This window comes from Hordeum vulgare, chromosome 3H (genome assembly GCF_904849725.1).
Source record: "Hordeum vulgare subsp. vulgare chromosome 3H, MorexV3_pseudomolecules_assembly, whole genome shotgun sequence".
In the NCBI taxonomy this organism is placed as follows: Eukaryota; Viridiplantae; Streptophyta; class Magnoliopsida; order Poales; family Poaceae; genus Hordeum; species Hordeum vulgare.
Window position 1 is genome coordinate 129,453,728 of NC_058520.1, and position 25,897 is coordinate 129,479,624.

At 49.0% G+C, this 25,897-nt stretch overlaps 1 protein-coding gene across 2 annotated transcripts; it reads left to right on the forward strand.

Moving 5' to 3' along the window:
• Positions 1-743: 743 nt before the first annotated feature.
• LOC123443232 (U11/U12 small nuclear ribonucleoprotein 59 kDa protein) lies at positions 744-4,931 on the forward strand. 2 transcript variants are annotated; one of them, XM_045119549.1, is made up of 9 exons: positions 744-859; positions 1,040-1,327; positions 1,408-1,783; positions 1,898-1,981; positions 2,094-2,159; positions 2,641-2,713; positions 3,181-3,563; positions 3,893-3,933; positions 4,657-4,931. In XM_045119549.1, the coding sequence occupies exons 2-9, from the start codon at positions 1,065-1,067 to the stop codon at positions 4,733-4,735; spliced, it is 1,365 nt and encodes a 454-aa protein (XP_044975484.1). In that variant the 5' UTR covers positions 744-859; positions 1,040-1,064; the 3' UTR covers positions 4,736-4,931. The 2 variants fall into 2 exon arrangements, with proteins under 2 accessions (XP_044975484.1, XP_044975485.1); XM_045119550.1 differs by having other exon boundaries at positions 852-938.
• The last annotated feature ends 20,966 nt before the right edge of the window (positions 4,932-25,897 follow it).

Below are 25,897 nucleotides of genomic sequence, written 5' to 3' on the forward strand. Positions count from 1 at the left end.
GTCATTAAAAACATACACGTCCCACGTCTCTTATTGGTTGATACCTTTATTCAAGTCAAAAAACAAGAAACGAGGTGAAAGTTAATGCATCGTGCCTTAGTGTTGTGAGATTATTTGATTTTCGTAAGATGACTTATAAACTGAAACGGAGGGAGTAGTCAGTTTTTTTTGGTATTCCCAAAATGCACCCATAATAAACCTACAGAGAGGAGCCCTAGCCCAATCTCTCCCGTATCCTCCCCCACCTTACACATGGCGGCGCGCCGGCGCTCACTCCGCCGCCCTTCCGGTTGCCCTGCCGCCCTACCGCTCGCCCCTGACGAGGACCAGGCCCCAGCGCCGCCCTCTGGCCTCGACACCAGCCGTTGGCCCCCGACGAGGACCAGGCCTGGCGACGCCATCGTTTGGCCTCGACGCCAGCCGCTGGCCGCCCTCCCGCTCGCCCCCGACGAGGCCTGATGTCGTCCTTCTAGGCCCTCGACGGCAGCTGGTGGGGTGAATCTCTGATGCTTGTAGTACTCTCTATGTGCTAGTATGAAAATCTGCTATACTTTGTTGTGACTTGTTTGAACCATTTTGTGTCTGTTCGTTCTGTGGTGATGAGGTAAGGGCATGAAAGTCTTTTTTAGATGGTGTTAGTCTCAGTTATGAACTAGTGGTAGTAGAAAAAACTGAACTCAGTGGTATTTTGGCAAGTTGGCTTTTACTATTGGTATTTTGGCATGTTTGGTTTTGACTAGTGGTAATTTGGCTATTAGCTCAATTTTGGGCGGACGGGCAAGACCTAGGAGCGAGGCGCCGCCGGCGACAAGTCCGAATACCTTCGGCGACTGATCAGCAGACGAGATCCATCTCTCAGGTAACGCCCATGCGCCTCTGACCCGCAGTCACTCACGCCGCCAGTCGGCCAGGCGCTCACCTCCTCCGGCCACCAGGGGGTTGGTTCCCATACAACCTAACAGGGCCATACGGTTCTCGCCTGCCCCCTACGCTCTTCTTCTCCATGGATTTGACGAGCTTTGCTTTTGCTTTTCTGCAGAGCTCGTTCGCGGCAGCAGGCCGCCATGTTCCCACCACCGAATGCCTTTGGACCGTTGCGGCCTCCTCAGCCTCCGCCATGGCAGTGGCATCAGCAGCAGCAGCAGCACTACCAGAACCAGTACCACCAGCAGCAGCAGCACCAGCACCAACAGCAGCACCAGCAGCACCAGCACCCTTTCCAGCCTGAGGCAGCGTCACTGGCGGTGGCCAGTTCCTTTTGGCAGCGTGTCAATGTGCGGGAGCATTTGAAGAAGCTGCAAGAGACGGTCGCGATTTCAAGCGCTCTGTGAGTTCCCTAAACTCCCAAATGACGCTGTATTCAGTCTCTGTGCCATATGTGCTGAAGTAAAGGATTTGGCTTGGCAGGATAAACGAGCTAGAGGAGATTGCACTTGTGAGGATTTCATCAGATGCTAGTGCACAAGAACCAGATTCATCCGCCGTAGAATTGTCTTCAGAGTCTTGTGGCTCTTCTACGGGCAGACCTTGCCATTTTTCGGAGCTCGCACGTGAAATCAAGATTAGCCCAGACACTCATCAATCTCTGGCTACAGATGCGGCTAATTATCTCTGTTCTCAACTTCAGCATCTCCTGGCACCTATTTCTTCCGCTATTAACCAAGACGGTCCTTGGGCAGAAAGATCGGCAATGGTTTCGTTAGCTCAGAAGCTGCAGAAGTCCAAGAGAAATAAGCGATGGAGGAAGAGGAAGAGAAAGCATGTAGCAGAGCTTTTCCAGAAGGTGGAACTAGTTCACATGTTTCTATTTTCCTATCTTTGTGAAAATGTTCCATTAGAATCAAAATGGCCACAGATCCAATAAATGCATGGCATCCCTTCTCTTCATGTCGTGTAGGAGAGTGCAGAATTTGACAAAATTGATCAGGAAGCTGATGAATGGAGGGCTAGGCAAATAGCGAATGACATTGCAAAACGCAAGGTGCCGTCTCATTTGTCAAAACTGCCATTTCATTCATAGGATTTACCTGTAGTAACTATTAGGAAAATAGTTGTTCCACAATAATGAACTCATTGTTGTATGTACAAACCAGGTGGAAAGCATGAAGCAGATTGCCAAGAAGAAAGCAAATGAGGAAAGAAAACGTCTAGAATCTGAGGTAAGTATTGTACCGAACTCTAAATCCTTGTATTTTATTGTTTTTTTGCAAGAAAATCCGCGCATACAGTTGAATTTAGATATAATCTAACACATTAATACTCTCTGAGTTTTGGATAGGTTTAGCTGTGAGCCTGAAGTTATGCAATTGTTATTTTCTTACCTTTTTCTTGATGCCTTATGTTTTTGTTGAAAATTTCTGTAAGTTGCTATCTTGAAGATTTGTTAAAATTGCCAATTAGTTGTCCTAGACGGAGTGCAGCCCAACTTCTGTGCTTGATTCCATGTATCTAGTTTGATTGTTTTCTTTCAGATTTTTGTGCAAGTAGTTTTTGAATTCTTGAGTTGTTGTTTGTGTAGATTATAAGCTGTTAATGTTTTTTTGAAGCATTTGTGCAGTGTTACCTTATCCCAACTAACTAATTTCTGTCTCTCTCTAAAAAAAACTAACTATTTTCTGAGAACAAATCTACCATTCACAGCTCGAGCTTGCACTAATGGTCGAGAAACTACAGGAGCTCCGCTCTGTAAGGGTTGAAAAACTGAAGAAACAAGGCAAGCTATCTCCATTTAGCCACTCCCCCTTCCCTTATTCTGCAACCAGCCATATGGCCCATATCCCATATGCTTAAAGGAGCAAAGGACATCTTGAAACCAGTCATTAAATTGGACCATTCTTCTCTTTAGTAAATGAAGTCTATAACCACCCAAATCCCTCGCATAGCATAATAGGCTGTGGTTTAAAAGATTCCTGTAATTAAACTCTTATTTTCTCAATGGAACTACAGTGTAAATTGGCAATCCCCGGAAAACGGACTTGTATTAAAACGGAGGAAGTATACTGCCACATTGTTCTGTGAACTAAGATCTCAGCCATAATTCTTAAATTCCGTATGCAGTTGTAGGCAATGCTTTTACTTATAATAGTTGTCCAGTTGTGATGATATGGTTAACCTGCTTTATTCTGGCCGTTGCAACCCACACATGCCTGATAATTAACACTGAAGACAGTTATATTTCAGGTCATTTTCTGCCAGAAGAGGATGATAAATATCTTGAGCGTGTCAAGGCTGCAGTTGAGGAAGAGGAGCGCCAAGCTGCAACTGCTGCTCGAACTGATGCTGCGAAGGATGCTATTCTCACCGCTGAGGAATTAAGGAAGGCTGCCCATCATACAACTGCTCAAGAAGATGGTTTTGAACAATCTAAAAGTGGGTCAACGCCGGAGCAGAACCAAGGAGATGCAAGCATAAGTGAGGGAAGTGATCATGCAGATAAAAAAAGAGAACATGAAGGTCAAAGGATTGAGAAAGGGCCTGGGCATTCTGATTCTTTTACCAATCTGCCTTTTGAGTTCTACCACTATTATCATGGAAGTAGCTATGACCTGGGGACACTCATTGAGGTAATTTATTCCAACCTCTCAACTTCATGCAAGTGCCCCGGGTTTGTATGACAGTGTTAATGAGACACTGGCTGACTAGGCTTAACGATCTTTAATATAACCTGTTGAGTTTCACTGGGTGTCATGATTTGGATGTTATGCAGCTACCAGCTAACCATTGCTTCAAGCACTATTGAGAACTATGCGAAAGTAAAGTAGGGTATTTTTGTTGAAGTTTTATTGACCTATAATATTTTATTTATTTGAGTAGGAGATTTTCCCAAAGTTTGAATAAAATTTATATTCGTTCAGGTTACCCAATATCTTACATGTATTTCACTCTGATGTAGGTACGCCGAATGTGGGATTCTTTTATCAGACCTGGAGGAAGGTGAGGCATTTACTTATTGAATCAGACTGCTTTATCAGTTTATCTTGTCTCGTAAATATAACAGCCAAACTAAACAGTGTTACCTATTGGACAAGCATCCTTCTCATGCTATGCAAATTAACTGTGTAGATATGATTTGCTGATTTTTTAAAGGTTTTTGCTTAATAAAATAAACTCATGAGAAACCATTATGGAATGGTGTGTTCAAATTGGCTGACTTTAGGTCTACTATGATAAACTAGCATCTTTGTTGAGCGACAAAGCTAGAGTTATACTACCTCCGCCCAGAATGAGTTGTTGCTGAAATGAATATATCTAAGACGTATTTCAGTGTTAGATACATCCATTTGAGCGACAAGTAATTCCGTACGGAGGGAGTAGTTGGTAAATCTTAATAGTGCATGAAGGTTGCAAATGGCTTGTGGAGCTTTCATCTAGTTTTATTTATGGTATGGTTGTAACACCAGACCGACCAGACTGAGTTGTTGAACCGGCTACTAATTTATAAATTATGATAATCTTCATCTCATTGCAGTTCTGTAAGAACAGAATTTCACATATCCTTTTTAGTCTACATCACAATCATAATAATTAGTTACTCCAGTAGATAGAGAGGCCTCTGATGTGCCATGTTAAACAAACGTTACATATATTTTTATTCTTCTGATACATTTTTTTGTGGGGATTCTTGTAAATGCATTGACTGTTTGCACCTGTATGCAGTCGTATACCTGGCCACTGGGTTCAGCCACCCCCTCCAGCTAATGAGGTATGGGCATCATATTTGGTGCAGCCCAAGTAAATCCTATTGGGTTCTAGCAATGGTTCTTCTGCCCATCCATTGGAACATTTCATGGTACTTGGATTATTTTTTTCTATGTCAACTAGTAATGTAAAAAGATTATACCGGATACGTTGTGAGACTAAAATTATCTCAGTGAAAGCTCATTGCTGGCCTGTAGACCTTCTTTGATGAATGCTCGATTATCTTCTGGCTTTGGCATGGACTATACAATTTAAGTTGCTGCCAATTGTGAAGTTCTTTTCACACCTGATGTCCTTAAGATATGTACCCTGTCAGTTTCTCTGCGGTTTTGTAATTTTGAGTCCACCAAGTGATCCATCTGTGTTGTCTGTACCTTTTTCTTTCTTAAAGGGTTGACTGTACTTGATGCATGAAAAGTGGAGTTTTGGATTGGTGAAAGAGACGCATCTCTATTTTTCTTAAATGATTATCATGTACTAGATTAGCGACAATTAATATGGATCAGAGGGAGTAGTATTTCCTATCTTTGGTCTTGCAGTTGGATTTCAGCATGTTGCTTTTCTGAGATATTCGCCGTAAGATCCGCCATCAGATTTCAAGTAGTTTATACCATCTGCCAGAACCCTCAAATAAATGAGAATGCTTATCTGCAGCATTGTGGAATTTGGCTTGGAAATTTGAAACCTCACATTGGCCCTGGTTAGTGAAAGAAAACTATTGGCCCTGGTTTGCTTTGGCTTGCCGCTCTTTCCCGGTGGTGGCAGCTGAAACTGATGAATTGCCGTAAGGTTTGGCGAAGCTGTCCATTTCTTCAGTTAAGGCCCATTTCTTCAGTTAAGGCTTCAGAAGATCCAACGGTTCGTCTCGCTCCAACTGAAGTGACAAAGCTCAACGGCACATATCTAGTCTAAGTTGTTCCCTCCGTAGAGAAATATAAAAGCGTTTAGATCATTATGATGGAAGTACATTTTTATGTCCTTTTCCTGCCAAGTACTACCGTGATAAAACTAGAGCCTATAATACTGCCGGGGTTGGTTAGAACATCTATAGTGGGGCATCCCAAACCCTCCTCAAACGTCGGGCAGATAAGCTGGTCACAAAGAAACTAAACCAGATGGGCGGCTTAAACTGATCACAAACGTCCGGACTGATTCACATCCCTTATATCCAACCTAAATGTAAATATGGAATGCCCGCGCATGACCAGGCGTGTTTGTCATGTCGTATCCGATAAGCCTACCCCACCATAAATTGCGTCAAATACTACTAGAGAAAAGCCTAGTAGTAGCGTTGTTTTTTTCCCGTATCAATAGCGAGGGTCCCCGCATTACTGATAGGGCGCTACAGCTAACAGTTTCGCTACTGGTAATTAAAATACCAACAACACTGCTTTGTGAACTCGCTACTATCAACTGTTAGCAGCGTAGTTTTGTACCCCACACGCTACTGATAAAGTTGTACTAGTAGCGTGTGTGTTGCCCGCGCTACTATAAAATAGCAGTAGCGAGGGTGTGCTAGTGTTAGTCCTCCACTTATAGGCTTTTCCCTCGTAGTGAAACTCTCCCCTTCTCTTGCCTTCCTCCCCCCTTTCCCGCGTCCGAGCCCTCATCATCCGTCACCCTTGCTCCCAATCCTCGCCTACGGTCCCGACGTGCCATCCTAGATGTCGTTGAGCCCGTCCCCGACCGCCATGACTGAGGCTCCTTTCACCTCGTCCATCGGTGTCCCGTCCTCGACGATGTCATGCAAGTCAGAAAACATCGCCTTGAGGGATCGATGATGGAGGCAGCGACAAATGGAATTGACGACATCGCGAGGAGCGGATGCAGACATCGGCTGGCAGTTGTCCCTCCTCCCAGCGTTGTCCACGGACGTGCACATGGACGTATAGGGGCGGATTTGCCAAGTCCCGTTGTAGATGCTCTTAGGGCTACCCATCTCAATTTTCCAGATTTGGCCTCAACGACTAATACCGACAGACATCTATATCTATCTATAAATATACTATATGATCCTTAATTTGAGAGCTCTCATGATTAATTGAGGTCTTTAATTTGGAACCGGTTCATCTGATTTTGACCAAATCAATAATTTATTACGGAGCCCTTTCATTCAATTCTTTTAATTTACCATGCTTTTTAATTTTGAAGCTTTTCCATTTGATTGGGATATTCAATTTTGGATTTAATTCATGATTTTGACCGGATAAAAAAAATCCTAATCAATCGAAAGCAACCGATTTATAAAACAAATCAACCCTGCCCACCCTTTCGCTACCTAGAAAATAGAGAAACATCAGCATATGATATTATAGCATCAATCTCTCCCTAATAATAAAGCAAATACGGTTTCTGGTCGTCCGTCATGAAAATTACCCTTAAAGTTTGCATAAATTACCCACCATGCCACCGGTAAGTAATAGAAAACGTTTCACAAAGCAAAAAATCTTGGACTGGGCCGGCCCATGTAAAAACCTCCTATATTACGCTCTGCATGCTGGAAGAATATCCAGCACACCGTATGGGCCGGCCCATGCACAGACGCCTGCTTTTAATTCCGTTTATTTATTTATCTTCAGTTCCGTTTTATTTTTTATTTTAAATAATTTAGAACTTCAAATAATCTTTAAAATTTTAATAAACTGAAAATTATAAATCACCACATTCTAAAAAATAAAATGTTTTTGACTTCAAAAATTGCTCGGAGTTTTGTAAAAAATGCTCGCATATACAATAAAATGTTTGCAATTTTAGAAAAATATTTGTACAATAAGAAAAGTCCATGATTTCAAACACAACTCCATGTATTAAAAATTATTAAAGGCATTTAACAAAATGCTTTCTAACTCAAAATATGTTAATGCATTTAAAAAATGTCCTAAAATTTTAAAAATAGCTAATGCCTGTTTTGATAGTTTCTTTTTTTTATTTAAAATTTTCCGTTCCATTTTTGTTTATTTCTAATTTAAATAATTTAGAATTACAATTTTTTTTGCATATTAAAAAATAGGAATTTTGAATTAAAAGGCTGACGAAAACATAAAATGTTTGTGGATTCAAAAAAAGCGCCGTTTTTTATATTTTTTTGTAAATTCCAAAACAATGTCCATGAATTTAATAAATATATTACTGATTTATAAAAATGTTTGTTTATTCAGAAAAACTTCATGCGTTTCAAAAAATGTTTGTGAAATTAAAATAAAATCCTCCAACATAAAAAGTTATGTTCGTCTTTTCTTGAATTGGTCGCCAATTCAAAAGAAAATATTTAAACCCGTTCAAAATATAAAAAATATTCACGATTTTTAGTAAATGCTTGTAAATTGTAAAAAATGTTCTTAATTTTAAAATTGTTCCCATACTTGTAAAATTGTTCACGAAAGATCTAATGTATGTAGTTAAACATTATTGCTTCTAAGTCTTTGTGATAATATATCTGTGTGAATTTTGAAGAATTAACTGTTGGATAGATCGAATTATTATTGTATGTTTTCTAAATTTTTTATTGAAATTCATAATAAATCTTTGAGCTACCAAGATTTTTGACAACCATGATATATATTTTTTGAAAATGTAAAGATTGCTTCAATTTGTGAATAAATTTAAAAGAAGAAACATTTTCTTGCATTTGTGCATAAAATTTCAAAATCAAGCGATGATATGTGAACATAATGTGGTCACCATCATTGGAGATTATGTTTTTTTTTCCGTGACAACGCACGGGCCATTTTGCTAGTATAGTACATACAAACACCGATGGAGAAAATTCCACACCTCAAAGGGCCCACCAAACACGCTGCATTATAAATAAAAGGAAAAAAACATACTCCATCATCTCCCGGTCTCCCTTACTTGCCAAATCAAATACTCACTCGGTTCCAAAATACAAGGCGTATTTGTGTTTTTTTTAGAGTCATTTTTTTAAAACTTTGATCAAGTCCAAAGACAAAAATACAGAAATCCACAATAGTAAATGACTTTTCAAAAAACTAACACACATATATTTTAAAACAGAGAGAGAGTAAAAAATATAAAACCCCAACACTACCAACAATACAGTAAAGAGCACCCAACCATTCTATTCTAGAAACTAGTTCAAATATGTTTCACACATTTTGGTAGAGGCAAAGTTGTCCTTATCTTTCGATGAGATGGTGGTTATCGTTTTGGATGGAGTAGACTTTGACGATCCGACTACGAACGTGTGAGGACATCACGCCTTACCAAACGATGAACCAACTCCGAGAGGTTATTGACCACGCCGGAGCACAATCAACCTGATCACGAAGGTCTGTTTACTGCACGCAAATGAAGAACAAGCAAGAAACTAAGATTGAAGTCTGGATATTGCGAATATAAGAGGAAAGCTTTATTGATAAAAGTGGGGTTCTGTGACGCCTTTGTGTGGTCGTGAAACACAAACGAAGAACGCGGAGTTGCAACTATGGCGAACTTGTAATCTAAACAAAACCCCATACTAAACGTTGCCCTAAGGGCTGTATATATTAGGGAATAGAGAGGGATTTTCATGACCCTTGAAGGAGGGGTCCGAAAACGACCCTAAACTCGGTCTCCCCACACATACGGAGTCTAAAAACAGCGTATATTATGGTATTTCGAAATTACATGGGCCTCGCCGAAAAATAAGGTGGTGCAGTACCTATAATAGCATATGGACAAAATTTATAAAGTAGCGCCTTTGACGGGGTTATAGCCCTAGGGTAGGGTCATAGGCCTGACCTATAAGTCCTACCCAAGGGCATCTCATTATTAGCTTGAAGACCACAAGAGACCTACCGACTGGATGAAGACAACCTCTTGTCCACTCGGTAGGAAACCACTCGAAGGACGATCATACATTCGACGACTGGATTCCACTCGGTGAAGACCAGAAGCCAGTCGACATCGAAGGCCACAAGCCACCCCGGGGAGGCCGACAGGCATACGTTAGACTACCGTAGTTATTGTCATTAATAGCATACGTTACCTATAACGTATACATTTATCCTCACTTATTGCACCCTTGTATGTTGGATACTTATGAGGGGCGGCACACTCTATATAAGCCACCCCTCCCCTCTGGCACAAGGGTTCGCATTCTGTAACACCTATATTCCACTCGACACTAAGCTCTAGAGCACTGAGATGTAGGGCTATTACCTCCACCGCAGAGGGGCCTGAACTCATACAACCTTGCCGTATCTAAGACTCAACCCTCTACTTTCGTACCCTACTCATCTACTGTCAAACTTATTCACACGACAGTTGGCGCCCACCATGGGGCAGGCGTCTAGGCGACTTCCAGCAAGTTTGCGTTTTCACTCCTTCACCATGTCTTCCGGCGGCGATTTGTGCTTGGGCCACGAGATCTTCTTCAGTGCACTCGTTTTCGTCGCTGACGATTCGACATGGCTTTAGGAGGTGCCTCTCGATGTCGAGGCGCTTCCGATTCGTGGAGCAACGCACTTTCGTGCTAGTTCCTGCAGAGTTCTTCTCCGCCAGCTGTCGACTCCGCCGTCGACTATGCTCCCCATCGCGCGTCGCAACAAGCAATCCGGTCGCTCGCGGCTCCAGCGTTGGGTGCGCCATGCACTCGTGCGTCAGGCATCTTCGCCACAGATAGAAGCCATCGAGCCTGCTACTCCCCCGTGCGCTGCCTCTCACTTGGTGTCAGATCCGTCTGGCTCCTCTTCCGAGTGTGAGGGCTGCAACCCGGTTGCGGAGATGTTCATGACCGGCTCACACGAGAGCCCGCCAAAGACTAGTCGGGGCAAGCGGGAAACCGGAGAGGCATCGGGCGGACGTCCTCATCAGGGCCCTCCTACTTCCGGTCGGCGTTCTCATCAGAACAACGTTGAGGTATTCGGCACGCCCGTCCTCAACTTGGCTGTGGCCTCAAGGAGAGGAGACTCCATCCAGCCGACGAATTCAGAAGCGAGCAGAGGTTTGGAGAAGATCTGCGCGTTGCTGCAGGTGGCGCAACAGCAGAATTCCGCTGTTTCTCAGTCTCACAACAGACTGCACATCAATTCCGCCCGAGCAGATACAGTTTGGTCGGTTTACAGTCCGGGTTCTCCTCAGCATCGCAGAGGAGGGGATCGCCGAGAAGATCGATACAGAGACTAGGGGCGGAATCCGCTTCCCCCCGGTTCAATCGCAATGATCGCCATCGTTCGCGCTCTCCTCCGCGGAGTGTTTCGTACGTGCCCCGGCACTACGACGAAAGGTGATCGGTGGGCGATGAACACGACCAAAGGCGTGATGCGAGGGACTATCTCACTCAGAAGAGAGTTGATAGAGTCCGAGCCCACCGTGACGGTTACGACAGAGATCGTCCGAGTGGAAGTGGCTCTGTCATCTCCGGCCCCGAGTGTTTCAGCCGAGCAATCCGCTCCGCTGATATTCCCCCCAACTTCAGGTTGGCGACCGGAATAAGCAAGTTCACCGGAGAGTCCAAGCCGAAAACATGACTGGACGATTACCGAGTGGCGGTTCAGATCAGCGGCGGCAACGACAACGTCGCAATGAAGCATTTGCTCCTGATGCTAGATGGTTCGGACGGGCTTGGCTGAATCAACTAGCTCCTTCAAGCATATACTGCTGGGCAGACTTGGCCCGAGTGTTCATCAAGACCTTCGAGGGCACCTGCAAGCGCCCTGCTGGTCTCACCGAGCTGCAACATTGTATCCAGAAGCCGAGTGAGGCTTTGCGCGATTTTATCCAGCACTGGACCACTGTCCACCACACGGTGGAAAACATCATTGAGCATCAGGTAGTCTGCGCTTTCAAAGTAGGCGTCAGGTACCGAGAGATGTACTTCAAGTTCGGTTGGACGGGAGACATGTCCATGAGCAAGATGATGGAGATAGCAACCCGCTATGCGAATGGAGAAGAAGAAGACCGCCTACGCAGCGGCAAAGTCAAGGCAGTCGACAGAGATGCCAACTCCAACCGAAAGTAGAAGTAGAAGGTGGAACGCACACCGCCGGTAGAAGCAGCCGCTCTGGTGGCAGAAAAGTTCAAGGGAAAGGCCAAGGGTCCATTCCCTCCCAAGAAATCCAGAAAGCAGTCAGGACCAGATGTCCTTGATCTGCCGTGTGCAATCCACACGAAAATAGATGAAGAAGGCAACACTATAGTGCCAAAGCATACCACTCAACAGTGCAGGCTGTTGATCCAGAAATTCAGAGAGGATCAGTTGAGTGATAAAGACCCTGAGAAGGAAGACGAAGAGAAAGAAGACCCTTTCCCAAAAGTCCACGCCACTCTGATGATCTTCGCTGACGTCGAAAGCAAGAGTCGACTGAAGGTGGTCAACCAAGAGGTCAACATGGCAGCTCCTTCCGCCCCAACATATCTCAAATGGTCGCAGACTGCAATCACTTTCGACCAGTCGGATCACCCACCCCATGTACCCACCTCGGGACGTCAGGCTCTCGTCGTCGATCCGGTGGTTTAAGGCGTTCGATTAAGCAAGGTGCCGATGGACGGAGGGAGCGGCTTGAATATCATGTACGCTGACACTCTCAAAGGGATGGGCATTCCAATGTCCAAGCTCAGCGAGAGCAATATGCAGTTCCACAGAGTGATCCTTGGGAAGAAGGCCAAGTCACTCGGTCAGATCGCGTTAGATGTCTTCTTCGGCTCTGACAAGAACTTCCGCAAAGAGAAATTCACGTTCGAGGTGGTAGACTTCCAGAGTGCCTACCACGCCATCCGTGGTCGTCCAACTTATTGACGTTTCATGGCCCGACCATGTTATGTATATCTGAAGATGAAGATGCCAGGGCCAAAGGGAGTCATCACCGTCACCGGCAATAGGCAGAGAGCAGAAGAGTGTTTGCAGCAGGGCTCCAAGATCGCCGACCAGCAGATGGCAATGGTGGAGCTCGACGAGTACCGGAAGACAGCAGACCTCGCCGAACTGATGCGCTCAAAGAAGCTAGCTTTTGAGTCCGCATTCCAGTCAGCAGGAGAAATCAAGAAAGTCAACATCGACCCGACGGATCCCAACGCTGCCGCAACCAACATCTCAACAACTCTTGATCCTAAATAGGAAGCCGAGCTCATCCAGTTCCTCCGTGAGAACTGGGACATCTTCACATGGAAGCCCGCTGACATGCCTGGTGTGCCCAGGGAACTGGCTGAGCATCGACTGAGAGTCGACCCAAGGCCCGACCTGTCAAGGAACATCTGTGTCGGTCCGCCACACAGAAGAGAAAAGCAATCGGCAAGGAAGTGGCTAAGCTCCTAGAGGCCAAGTTCATTCGCGAGGTTTACCACTCCGAGTGGCTTGCGAATGTCGTCATGGTGCCCAAGAAGGACAAGTCACTCCGAATGTGCATTGACTTCAAGCATATCAATCGGGTCTGCCCGAAAGATCACTTCCCGCTCCCCCGCATAGATCAGATTGTCGACTCGACTGCGGGATGCGAGTGATTGTCTTTTTTAGATGCTTACTCTGGGTACCATCATATCCGTTTGTATGGCCCAGATGAAATAAAAACGGCCTTCATCACCACGTTGGGGTGCTTCTGCTACATCCCTATGCCATTCTATCTGAAAAATGCAGGAGCTACTTCCATGCGCATGATTCAGAAATGCCTCCTCGATCAGATCAGTCAGAACGTGGAGGCATACATGGACGATATCGTAGTTGATGGGGTTATAGTCCCGGGGTAGGGTCGTAGGCCTGCCCTATAGGTCCTACCCAAGGACTACCCTTCATAGAGGACAGGGCCCTTAGATAGTTCCGACTGAACTAAGGACTCTCCCATCATCCAGTCGGTAACGAACACTCGGAGCGTATTTAACGTACCGACTGAATTCCACTCTATACATCGTAACCTCCCAGGAGGGCAACGGTCATACATTTTCATACACCATTATTAACATTTAAGGCATACGTTACCTGTAACGTAGGCATTTATTCGCCACTATTCCACCCCTGTCCACCGGGCCATTATGAAGGGTAGCGCACTCTATATAAGCCGCCCTTCCCCACTGGTGCAGGGGTTGGCATTTACTGTAATCCTATATTCCACTTAACACTAAGCTCTCAAGAGCACTGAGACGTAGGGCTTTTACCTCCACCGTAGAGGGGCCTGAACTCATACATCCTCGCCGTAGCTAAGGCTCTGCCCATCCTTTCGTATCCTACACATCTACTGTCAGACTTATACCCACGACAGTTGGCGCCCACCGTGGGGCAGGCGTCTAAGCGACTTCCGGCGAGTTTGCGACTTCATCTTTTCATCATGTCGGCCGGCGGTGATTCGTGCATGGGTCATGAGATCCTCTTCGGCACACTCTCCTTCATTGTCGACGATTCGGCATGGCTTCGGGATGCGCCCCTCGATGTCGAGGCGCTCCCCAGTCGGGGGGCTACGCACTTCCGTGCCGGTTCCCGTGGCATCCTTCTTCTCCAGCAATCGGCCCTGGTGTCGATCTTCGCCTCCGTCACGCACCGCAACAAGCGGTCCCGCCGTCCGCGGCTCCAGCGTTGGATACGACACGCCCAGACGCGACAGAACGCGTCCTCTCAAGTGGCGGTCCTCGAGTCGGTTGTGGTCGCGCCGCCGTCCCAGTGCTTGGACTCAGTTCTGACTGAGTTGCCTTTCGAGTACTTGGGTCGCGGGCCTGCAGCCGAAGTTCTCATGGCCGATTCCCATGAAAGTTCCCTCCGAACTGGTCGGAACGAGCATGAGGTCGGCGAATCATCCGGCGCTCGTCGTCAACACCACTGATCGGCCAGTCGACGCACGCGCCAGAGCAACGTCGAGGTGTTCCGCACACCCATCCTCAACCTGGCTACCGCTGCCAAGATAGCCGATTCCCTCCAACCGACTGATTCAGAGGCTGGTAGAGGGATCGAGCAGATCCGTGCCCTATTGCATACGGCGCAGCAGCAGAATTCGGCGGTCTCCCAGTCGCACAACAGGATCCACAACAGTTCTGTTCACGCGAACACGCATCGGTTGGTTTTCAGCCCCGACTCTCATCAGCGACGCGGAGGAGGCAGCCGTTCCAGGAATCCCGAAGATCGTCGCCGCTCACGCACCCCTCCGTGGGGTGGGCCTTACGGGCCCCGGTATCACGATGATCGGCGTTCAGTCGGTGACGCGTATGATCCAAGGCCCGACGCGAGAGGGTACATCGCCCAGAGGAAGGTCGACAGGAGCCGAGCCCACCATGATGGTCATGATAGAGACCGTCCGAGTGGAAGCAGGACCATCGTCTCTGGTCCCGAGTGCTTCAGTCGGGCCATCCGTTCAGCTGACATCCCTCCCAACTTCCGATTGGCAACGGGAATCAGCAAGTTCACACGAGAATCCAAGCCAGAAACATGGCTGGACGACTATAGAGTGGCGGTCCAGATCGGTGGCGGAGATGATCAGGTTGCCATGAAGCATCTCCCCCTGATGCTCGACGGCTCGGTGCGAGCGTGGCTGAACCAGTTGGCTCCGTCAAGCATCTACAGCTGGGCAGATCTGTCCCGAGTCTTCATCAGGACCTTAGAGGGCACGTGCAAACGCCCTGCTGGTCTCGTGGAGCTCCATCACTGTGTCCAGAAGCAGAATGAGCCCCTGCGCGATTTCATCCAACGCTGGACGACCCTCTACCACACGGTGGAGAACGTCACAGAGCATCAAGCAGTCTGTTCCTTCAAGGCAGGCGTGCGGTACATGGACCCGTACTTGAAATTCGGTCGGACAGGCGACATCTCCATGAGCAAGGATGATGGAGATAGCTGCACGCTATGCAAATGGCGAAGAGGAGGACCGCATATGTAGCGGCAAGCATAAGGCAGTCGCCGATGGAGATGGGAACAGCAATCGGAAGCAGAAGCAGAAAGCTCCGTCCACTCCACAGACAGAGGCAACAACCGTTACAAATGCCAAGTTCAAGGGCAAGGGGAAAGCTCAGTTCACCCCCAAGAAGAAACAGTTCGGGAATTCCATCCTGGATCAGCCATGTCCAATCCACACGAAGATGGATGAAGAAGGTAACGACATATTCCCGAAGCACACCACTCGGCAGTGTCGTCTCCTGATCCAAGGGTTCGGTGAAGGGCAACCGAGTGAAAAGGACACTGAGCAGGATGATGAGGACAAGGAGGATCCGTTCCCCTAAGTCCATGCAACATTGATGATTTTTGCTGACGTGGAAAGCAAGAGTCGACTGAAGTTGGTGAACAGGGAGGTGAACATGGCAACCCCAACCAACCCCACGTTCCTCAAATGGTCTCAGACTGGGATCACCTTTGATCAGTCGGACCATCCAGCACACGTGGCCACCTCAGGGAGGCAAGCTCTGGTCGTCGACCCGGTGGTGGAAGGAGTCCGATTGCGCAAAGTCCTCATGGACGGCAGTAGCGGCTTGAACATCATGTACGCCGACACTCTCAAGGGGATGGGCATTCCGATGTCCAAACTTAGCAAGAGCAGCATGCAGTTCCACGGAGTCGTCCCAGGACGAAAGGCCAAGTCACTCGGCCAGATCGCGTTGGACGTCATTTTCGGCTCCGATAAGAACTTCCGCAAGGAAAGGCTGACATTCGAGGTGGTGGACTTCCAGAGTGCATACCATGCGATTCTGGGCCGTCCGGCGTATGTGCGTTTCATGGCCCGTCCATGTTACATGTATTTGAAGCTGAAGATGCCGGGTCCTAAAGGTGTGATCACGGTCACAGGCAATCGGCAGCGGGCCGAGGAGTGTCTGCAGCAGGGGTCGAGGATTGCCGACCAGCAGATGGCTATCCTCGAGCTGGATGAGTACAAGAAGACAGCCAACCCCGCTGACTGGATGCGTTCGAAGAAGCCAACTTTGGAGTCCGCATTCCACTTGGCGGGAGACACGAAGAAAGTCAGCATCCACCCGACGGACGAGCCGCTGCCCCGACAAACATCTCCACCACCCTTGATCCAAAATAGGAAGCCGAGCTCATCCAATTCCTCTGTGAGAACTGGGACATTTTCGCATGGAAGCCCGCTGACATGCCAGGTGTACCCAGGGAGTTGGCTGAGCACCGACTGCATGTGGATCCTGCTTCTCGGCCCGTCCGAGAACGCGTGCGTCGGTCCGCCGCGCACAAAAGGAAGGCGATCGGAGAGGAGGTGGCTAAACTTTTGGTGGCCAACTTCATTCGCGAGGTACACCACTCTGAGTGGCTCGCCAATGTTGTCATGGTGCCCAAGAAGGAGAAGTCTCTCCGTATGTGCATCGATTTCAAGCATCTCAATAAGGCCTGCCCGAAAGATCATTTCCCGCTCCCCCGCATTGATCAAATTGTTGATTCGACTGCGGGCTCCGAGCGTTTATCATTCCTTGATGCCTATTCGGGCTATCATCAGATCCGTCTGTATGGTCCGGATGAATTAAAAACAGCCTTCATCACCCCATTTGGGTGCTTCTGCTACATCACTATGCCATTCGGTTTGAAGAATGCAGGAGCAAATTTTATGCGCATGATCCAAAAATGCCTCCTTGACCAGATCGGTCGAAATGTGGAGGCATATATGGACGATATCGTAGTCAAGTCACGCAAAGGTTCCGACCCGCTGACTGACTTGGCAGAAACATTCGCCAACCTACGTAGGTACGATATCAAGCTCAACCCAGCCAAGTGTTCATTCGGCGTTCCCAGCGGGAAGTTACTCAGTTTCTTCGTTTCTGAACGAGGGATCGATGTCAACCCCGAAAAGATCGGGACCATCGTCCGAATGGAACAGCCGGTCAGAATACATGATGTTCAAAGGCTCACAGGTTGCCTAGAGGCTTTGAGCAGGTTTATCGCTCGACTCGGCGAGAAGGCGCTACCTCTGTACCGACTCATGAAGAAATCATATACTTTTGAGTGGACAGACGAAGCCCAAATTGCATTCGACGACCTCAAAGCCCTGCTTTCCACCCAGCCGGTTCTTACTGCCCCGCTCAGTAAAGAACCCCTTCTTCTATACATCGCGGCTACAAATCAAGTCGTCAGCACTGTTCTCATAGTCGAACGCGAAGAAGAAGGCAAAGCGTACAAGGTTCAGCGGCCAGTATATTATGTCTCCGAAGTCCTCACTCCTTCCAAGCAGAGGTATCCCCATTATCAAAAGCTTATTTATGGGATCTACATGACTTCAAAGAAGGTGGATCATTATTTCCAAGACCACTCGGTGTCTGTCATTTCTGATGCTCCGTTGTCGGAAATCCTCCACAATCGGGACGCATCAGGCCGAGTGGCGAAGTGGGCAATGGAGATGTTATACTGCGACATCAAGTTTGAAGCCAAGAAGGCTATAAAGTCTCAAGCTCTGGCTGACTTCATAGCAGAATGGGTAGAACAACAGCAACCGACTCACATCTACTCAGCTCATTGGACCATGTTCTTCGATGGGTCCAAGATGTTGAATGGCTCCGGCGCTGGCGTAGTGATCATATCGCCAAAAGGTGATAAACTCAAGTATGTGTTGCAGATACATTTCAATTCTTCCAACAATGAGGCAGGGTACGAAGCTCTCCTTTATGGATTGTGCATGGCCATCACACTCGGCGTCCGTCGCCTGATGGTCTATGGCGATTCAGATCTGGTGGTTAATCAAGTGATGAAGGAATTGGACGTAAGGAACCCCACCATGACCGCATACTGCAACGCAGTAAGGAAGCTCGAGAAGAAGTTTGAAGGTCTGGAACTTCATCATGTTCCCTGACTGAAAAACCAAGCAGCTGATGAGTTGGCAAAACTCGGATCCACTCGGAGACCAGTCCCGAGTGATGTCTGCCTCGAGCACCTACATCTCCCTTTGGTGAAAGAAGATCCTTTTACAGAGGCCGGTACAACCGAAGAGTTCAACAGATCCGACTGAAGTCGAGGTCCCTGTTGTGGCTGATTTGATTATGGAGATTCTTGTCATTGCCCCCGAATGGACTGTGCCGTTCATTGCGTACATCCCGAGGCAAGAGTTACCAGAAGACGAAGTCCAAGCTAGGCAGATCGTCTGCAGATCGAAGTCCTTCACCGTCATCGATGGCCAGTTGTACAAAGAAAGTGTTTGAGGCGTCCTTCAGCGGTGCATCTCCCCTGAGGAGGGACAGTTGATCTTGGAGGAAATTCACTCGGGAACCTGCGGCCATCATGCCTCCTCAAGAGCAATAGTCGCCAAAGCATTCTGCGCTGGTTTTTTCTGGTTGCGGGCGAATGAAATGGCAAAAGATATGGTCGACCGATGCGAAGGCTGTCAGTTCTATTCGAACAAGTCCCACAAGCCAACATCTGCGCTGAAGACAATCCCTGTTGTTTGGCCGTTCGCCGTGTGGGGATTAGATACGGTCGGACCATTCAGAACAGGCCAAGGGGGATTCACTCATCTGTTGGTAGCAGTCGACAAGTTCACCAAGTGGATTGAAGCCAAGCCCATCAAGAAGCTCGACGCCCTTACAACCATCAAATTTGTCATAGACATCATCGCCAGATTCGGGGTTCCGCACAGCATAATCACCGACAATGGCACAAACTTTGAGTCGGACAGATTCAAAGGTTTTTGCACAGGCCAAGGTATCCGAGTGGATTTTGCATTTGTGGCGCACCCCCAAACAAACGGGCAAGCAGAGCGGGCGAATGGACTTATTCTTCAAGGGTTGAAGCCTCGACTCTTGCGAGAAGTTGGACATGCCGCCGGTGCATGGGTCACCGAGCTGCCTTCGGTGTTGTGGGGCCTCCGCACAACTCCGAATAGATCTACAGGGCGATCCCCGTTCTTCCTCGTTTATGGAGCAGAGGCAGTCCTTCCGAGTGACTTGCTTCACAACTCTCCACGAGTCGAATTCTTCTCCGAAGCCGAAGCAGAGCAAGCCAGGCAAGACGGAGTGGATCTCCTAGAAGAAGAGCGCGAGATGGCACTGACCCGCTCAATAGTTTATCAACAAGATCTGCGGCGATTTCACACGCGACACATTAGGAGTCGCACATTCCAAGCAGGCGACCTGGTGCTCCGAGTGGATCAGCAGAGACCTCACAAGTTGGCTCCCGCCTGGGAAGGACCCTTCATCATCTCCAAGGTGCTGAACAATGGAGCGTATCGACTCTACAACCTTAACAGGGAAACGGACGAGCCGCGAGCATGGAATGGAGATCTCCTAAAGCGCTTCTACACGTGACCACCGACGGAGACAATGTAAAGAACAAGTATCATTGAAGTAATACAAAGCGGATTGATTTCTTGCAGGTTCAAAAGTGTTCCACGTTTGCAGACTCCGGTCTAAAAACTCGCTCCGAGTGCACACCAGAAGCCGCACTCAGAGACTTAGCTGTGACCCAGAATCGCCTAAGTAAAAACTCGCTCGAGTGTGCACCAAAAGCCGCACTCGGGGACTTAGCTGCGACCCAGAATCGCCTAAGTAAAAACTCGCTCCGAGTGCGCACCAAAAGCCGCACTCGGGGACTTAGCTGCGACCCAGAATCGCCTAAGTAAAAACTTGCTCCGAGTGCGCACCAAAAGCCGCGCTCGGGGACTTAGCTGCGACCCATAATCGCCTAAGTAAAAACTCGCTCCGAGTGCGCACCAAGAGCCGCACTCAGGGACTTAGCTGCGACCCAGAACCGCCTAAGTAAAAACTTGCTCCGAGTGCGCACCAAAAGCCGCACTCGGGGACTTAGCTGCGACCCAGAATCGCCTAAGTAAAAACTCGCTCCGAGTGCGCACCAAGAGCCGCACTCAGGGACTTAGCTGCGACCCAGAATCGCCCAAGTAAAAACTCGCTCCGAGTGCGCACTAAAAGCCGCACTCGGAGACTTAGTTGCGACAAAGAATCGCCTAAGTACAAACTCGCTTCGAGTGTGCACTAAAAGTCGCACTCGAGGACTTAGCTGCGACCCAGAATCGCCTAAGTAAAAAATTCGCTCCAAGTGCACACTAAAAGTCGCACTCGGGGACTTAGCTGCGACCCAGAATCGCCTAAGTACAAACTCCCTCCGAGTGCGCACTAAAAGCCGCACTCGGGGACTTAGCTGCGATCCAGAATCGCCTAAGTAAAAAGTTTCCTTCGAGTGTATCCTCGAGATCCACTCAGAGGCTTAGCAGACCCTCATTGAGGCTCATGTGGATGTGAAGACAACTGACAACTACATGAGTATCAACTCACTCTGAGTGTGCACGAAAAGTCACACTCGAGGACTTAGCTGCGACTCAGAGTCGCCTAAGTAAAAAGCTTCCTCATGTTTGCCATTGGCTTCACCAAGAAACGCCAACAAAAACCATGAGCCAAAATCGTGTCAATTTTTTTTTTGGCGAAAGAAGAGCAAAATATTCGATTCGAATTCAAAGTTGGATCTACGATCAGTCGGCTCGGTGTGGATCAAGCTTATCCACACCGAACCACGAATGTGACGGCCAACAGCAGTGGCCAAAGTTTGATATAGATACCACTCGGCATACCGAGGTAAAGTTTTTCAAGCGTCACCGGGACTGGCAGGCTCCACAAAGGTGTCAAGGTCGATCCCGTCTGCGATGCGAGTGGCTGTGTCGAGGAAGGTCTCCATGAAATCTTTGAATCGAAGCTTCTTGGTGTTGGCGACCTGCAGCGTCTTCAGCTTTTCTTCGTGAGCTTCCTTGCAATGCACTCGGACCAGCGATAGCGCCACGTCCGCACCACAACGAGCGGCAGACTTCTTCCATGCATGCACTCTGTTCGGGACGTCCTCCAGCCGAGTCATCAACCCTTCTATTTCTTGCCGGGAATCGTCTTCGGGCCACAGCTCCTTGTTGATCTGGCCGATGACTTCTCTCAGGCGGCCAATGAAAGGTCCCACTCTGCCAAGGCGAATATGCGCTCGGAGCAAGTCCCGGTTGGCTTCGTCGCCGAGTGGAACGTTCGGAACAACCGACCGTTCAATGTCGGCTGCTTCAGCCTCAGCGTCCAGACAAAAATCTGCAAAGAAAATACAAGCAGAAAGTAAGCGCAGAATGAACTCCAAAGTCAAGAAGCACTCGGCAAAAAGCTTACCACCAAGCAGTGCAATCATCTTCCTTGCCCAGTCGCTGACGTACTTTTCCTGCGCCATGCACCGATTGTTCATCAACTTCAGCTGACCCATCCGTTCGGTTCTTTGACTCTTCAATTTCTCAATTTCGGCTACCAATGCCTTGTTGGTCTCCCGGGACTCCTCCAAAGACTTCTCTCGGTCAACAAGAGCCCCCTTCACACCAGCCAAGTCATTCACAACCGCCTCCAAGTCCGCAGCAAGCTGAATCTTTTCAGCCTTCAGAGCATTGTACGCAGATCCCATTTCGCAAGTCTTCTGCCAAATAAGCGCAAAGGGAAGATCAGACACATTCAACAAGGAAAACAATCAAAGCTCAAAGTTCTTCAGACCCGTGCCAATGCAAGCAATCAACAACGGTCTCGGGGACTACATCCAGTGGGTTCACTAAGAGTGACCCCACTGGCATGAAGCTCGAACAGGCCGGCCCTATTGAGCTACATGACAAACAGACAAATCTATGAGACTACTATTACCCGACCTGAGTAACACTACTCTCGGGGACTACACCCAGTGGGTGCACTCGGAGTGCCCCCACTGGTACCATTCGGGCAGATCAGCTCTGATCTGCTCAGGTCATGGAGAATGCATCTAAAGACAACTGTCGGTGCAAGCACTCGACAGAAGTCTCGGGGACTACACCCACTGGGTTCACTCGGAGTGAACCCACTGCAAAATCATCCTACTGTATCCGAGTCTATCACTGAAACCCCCAGTGGGTGACAAGAGGAAAGTAAACACTTACTAGCGCACTTACTCGGATATCGTCCCGGAGCTCCAAGCTTTTCTTGTACAAAGACGCGATGGAGTCATACGCTCCCTTGGCATCACCCACCATCAACTCCACCTGCACCATGGCGTCCTTGGCAGCCCCCACCTGGTCTTCCGGGAGATGTCGGGCGTCATACTGAACGGTTGACGGACCCGGCGCGGCAGAAGACTCCTTGGGCATCCCAAGCTCCGCTCCAGTCGGTTCCGCCGCGAGGAGCACCGTCTGAGTCGGCGACATCGTCTCGGTCGGTGGCACGTTCATTGTGGGAGCAGCAGCAGATGGGACAACCTCAAGGACAGGCGCCAAAGCTGGCCCTGACCCCCTTTGGTCATCGTCCTCCAGATGAATCACCTCCGAAGGAAGCCCGACTGAACAACATGAAATTACAGAAAAAGGGCAAGATTAAAGGCAACACTCGCGAAACAATAATACAAACTCTCAGAGTCGTGACAACGTACCTTGCTGGGATGTGGCAGCATTGTCCGTGTCCATGGGATCATCGTCCTGGTGCGGCAGAGAGGCGGCGGAGGTAGCAGCTCTGTTGAGTGAAATCCACTCGACAGATAAGCATGAGTTCAATCAGATACTGAAGGAAGATGGGAGAACGAGACACTTACGCTGAGGCGACTGGAACACCGATACTCATCCGAGGCAAAGCTTTCCGAGGCTTGGGCCCTCTAGGTTTGGCCACCTTGGACGGCTGGTCCGTGGGCTCGGCAGCAGCGTCCCTAGTCCTCTTCACACTCCGAGCACTCGGAGCTACGTGAGGAGCTGGCGGAGCACTCGGGGCCGCTGGAGGAGCCGGCGGAGTCGCGGGATCGTGACGGCGCTTAGTTCGATGTTCTGACGGTGGAGGTGGCGAGCTCTGCTCCCCAACCTCCTCCTCCTCCTCTTCGGTTTCCTCCTCCGTCTCCCCACTGTCGGAGACGTACTCGGCGCTGTCCACGCTGCCCTCCTGGCTGCCCTCCTCTTCCTCAGCTCGATTCTCGTTCGAGACAGCAGAATGTCAGTTAGTCCACTCCTGCACAAGACACAGTCGGCAACGTCAGACGCCAGGCGGCGGTACAAGAAAAGCGATAAATTTAAGAAGATTGAAAGCACTCGACAAGATGCACTCACCTCATTCGGAGGAGGATTGTCGGCGCGGAAGGGCCTCACTCGCCGGGCTCCTTGGGGGTTGTCGCATGCGCCTGTGATGCCGCGGACCCACGCTGTCATAGTCTCCCCGGTCACGCACTCTGGATGAGTCCGAGTGGAATCCTCAGGCCCCACGTAGTGCCACATGGCGTGGTGTCGGGCTTGCAGCGGCTGGATGCGCCGACCTAGAAAAGTCTCCAGCAAGTCTGTGCTGGTGACTCCCTTGCGGACGACGGCTATCAGCGCGTCGACCAGAGGTTGGATCTGGACCTTTTCCACCTTTGAGAGTGCAAGCTGCTTGGGAGGGGCCGGACGGTCTAGACTAAAAGGTGGAAACCCAGTCGTAGCATTCGGACAAGCGACGTCCTTGCAATAGAACCATGTCGACTGCCAGTTCCTAACTGACTCGGACAGCTGGAGCGGGGGGTAGCTACTCTTTGTTTTCTTCTGGAAGCCTAAGCCCCCGCAGAGCTGGAGGAGATGGGTCTGATCGTCCGGCTGGCTAAGTTTTTTGACGGTTTGGGACCTAGCGGAGAAGACGTAGTTGAAGAGCCCCCAGTGGGGGGGGGGGACATCCAATAAAGCACTCGCAAAGGGTGACGAATGCTGCAAAGTGGGCTATCGCGTTCGGAGGAAAATGATGGAGCTGCGCCCCGAAGTGATTCATAATACCTCGGAAGAAGGGGTTGGGAGGCAAGGAGAAGCCCCTGAACACATGGCTGAACAGCAGCACGCGCTCCCCCTCCTTCGGCGCCGGCTCCGTCTCGCCCTCCGGCAGCCTCCACGACTTGTTGGCGATCATGCCGTGCTCCACCAACTCCAGCAAGTCATCCTGCGTCACCATGGAGGGGAGAAAATCCCCCTGGATCCAACCCGCCGGCAGTGCCCGCTGTCGCCGCTGAACAGGGGCCGTCCCCTTCTTCTTCTTCTTCTGCACTTGGAGTTTGCTGGTCTGCCCCTTCGTCATTGTGAAGGCAACATATCCACAGAGGAGGAGAGGAAGGAGGAGGCTTGGGGCGCGCAGGGAGCTGCGGGAGGAGCGAAGTTAATGTGAGGAAGAAGAGCAGCGCAACAAGAGATCCCCGCTGGAAGGGCTTAAATAAGCTTCCGACCGAGTCGCTAACAGGTGGCTCCGAAATCTTATCCCCCCGACTGGCTGCTGCGATGTTAGTGGAGAAGATAACAGCATGGTAATCGAGGCGACAGAAACTACTCGATGGCGATGTCGTCATCCCCGCTAAGCGCGCGACAGCCGAAATTTGAGGATCCCGGAAAATCCACCACTCTCAGTTTGACTGGTCACATCGAAAGATTCCGCGGAAGCACTCGGTCCCTGAAGGTTCGTTTCACTGGAATATTCACTCGGATCACTGGTTGAAAGGATAAAATGGATCGAGGCAAACAACGCCAAAGTCACATCCATACCAGTCGGATCTGCACTCCAGGCATCACTTCATCGTTCCAACCCCGATCCATTCGGGGACTTATGATGGGGTTATAGTCCCGGGGTAGGGTCATAGGCCTTCCCTATAGGTCCTACCCAAGGACTACCTTTCATAGAGAACAGGGCCCTTAGACAGTTCTGACTGAACTAAGGACTCTCCCATCATCCAGTCGGTGACGAACACTCGGAGCGTATTTAACGTACCGACTGAATTCCACTTTGTACATCGTAACCTCCCAGGAGGGCAATGGTCATACGTTTTCATACACCATTATTAACATTTAAGGCATACGTTACCTGTAACGTAGGCATTTATTCGCCACTATTCCACCCCTGTCCACCGGGCCATTCTGAAGGGTAGCGCACTCTATATAAGCCGCCCTTCCCCACTGGTGCAGGGGTTGGCATTTGCTGTAATCCTATATTCCACTCGACACTAAGCTCTCAAGAGCACTGAGACGTAGGGCTTTTACCTCCACCGTAGAGGGGCCTGAACTCATACATCCTTGCCGTAGCTAAGGCTCTGCCCATCCTTTCGTACCCTACACATCTACTGTCAGACTTATACCCACGACAGTAGTCAAGTCACGCAAAGGTTTTGACCTACTGACTGACTTGGCACAAACATTTGCCAACCTAGGAACGTACAACATCAAGCTCAACCCAGCCAAGTGTACAATCGGAGTCCCCAGCGGCAAGTTACTCGGTTTCCTCGTTTCCGAGCGAGGAATCGACGTTAACCCAGAAAAGATCGGGGCAATCGTCTGAATGAAAAGCCCCGTGCGAGTACACGACGTTCAGTAGCTTAGAGGGTGTTTGG

What these genes read in the sequence shown, in the direction of transcription:
- LOC123443232 (XM_045119549.1), top strand. Translation starts at nt 1,065, where the DNA reads ATGTTCCCACCACCGAATGCCTTTGGACCGTTGCGGCCTCCTCAGCCT. An exon ending in GTCGCGATTTCAAGCGCTCT is followed by an intron (nt 1,328 to 1,407) that starts GTGAGTTCCCTA and finishes TTGGCTTGGCAG; the next exon opens with GATAAACGAGCTAGAGGAGA. An exon ending in TGAAAAACTGAAGAAACAAG is followed by an intron (nt 2,714 to 3,180) that starts GCAAGCTATCTC and finishes GTTATATTTCAG; the next exon opens with GTCATTTTCTGCCAGAAGAG.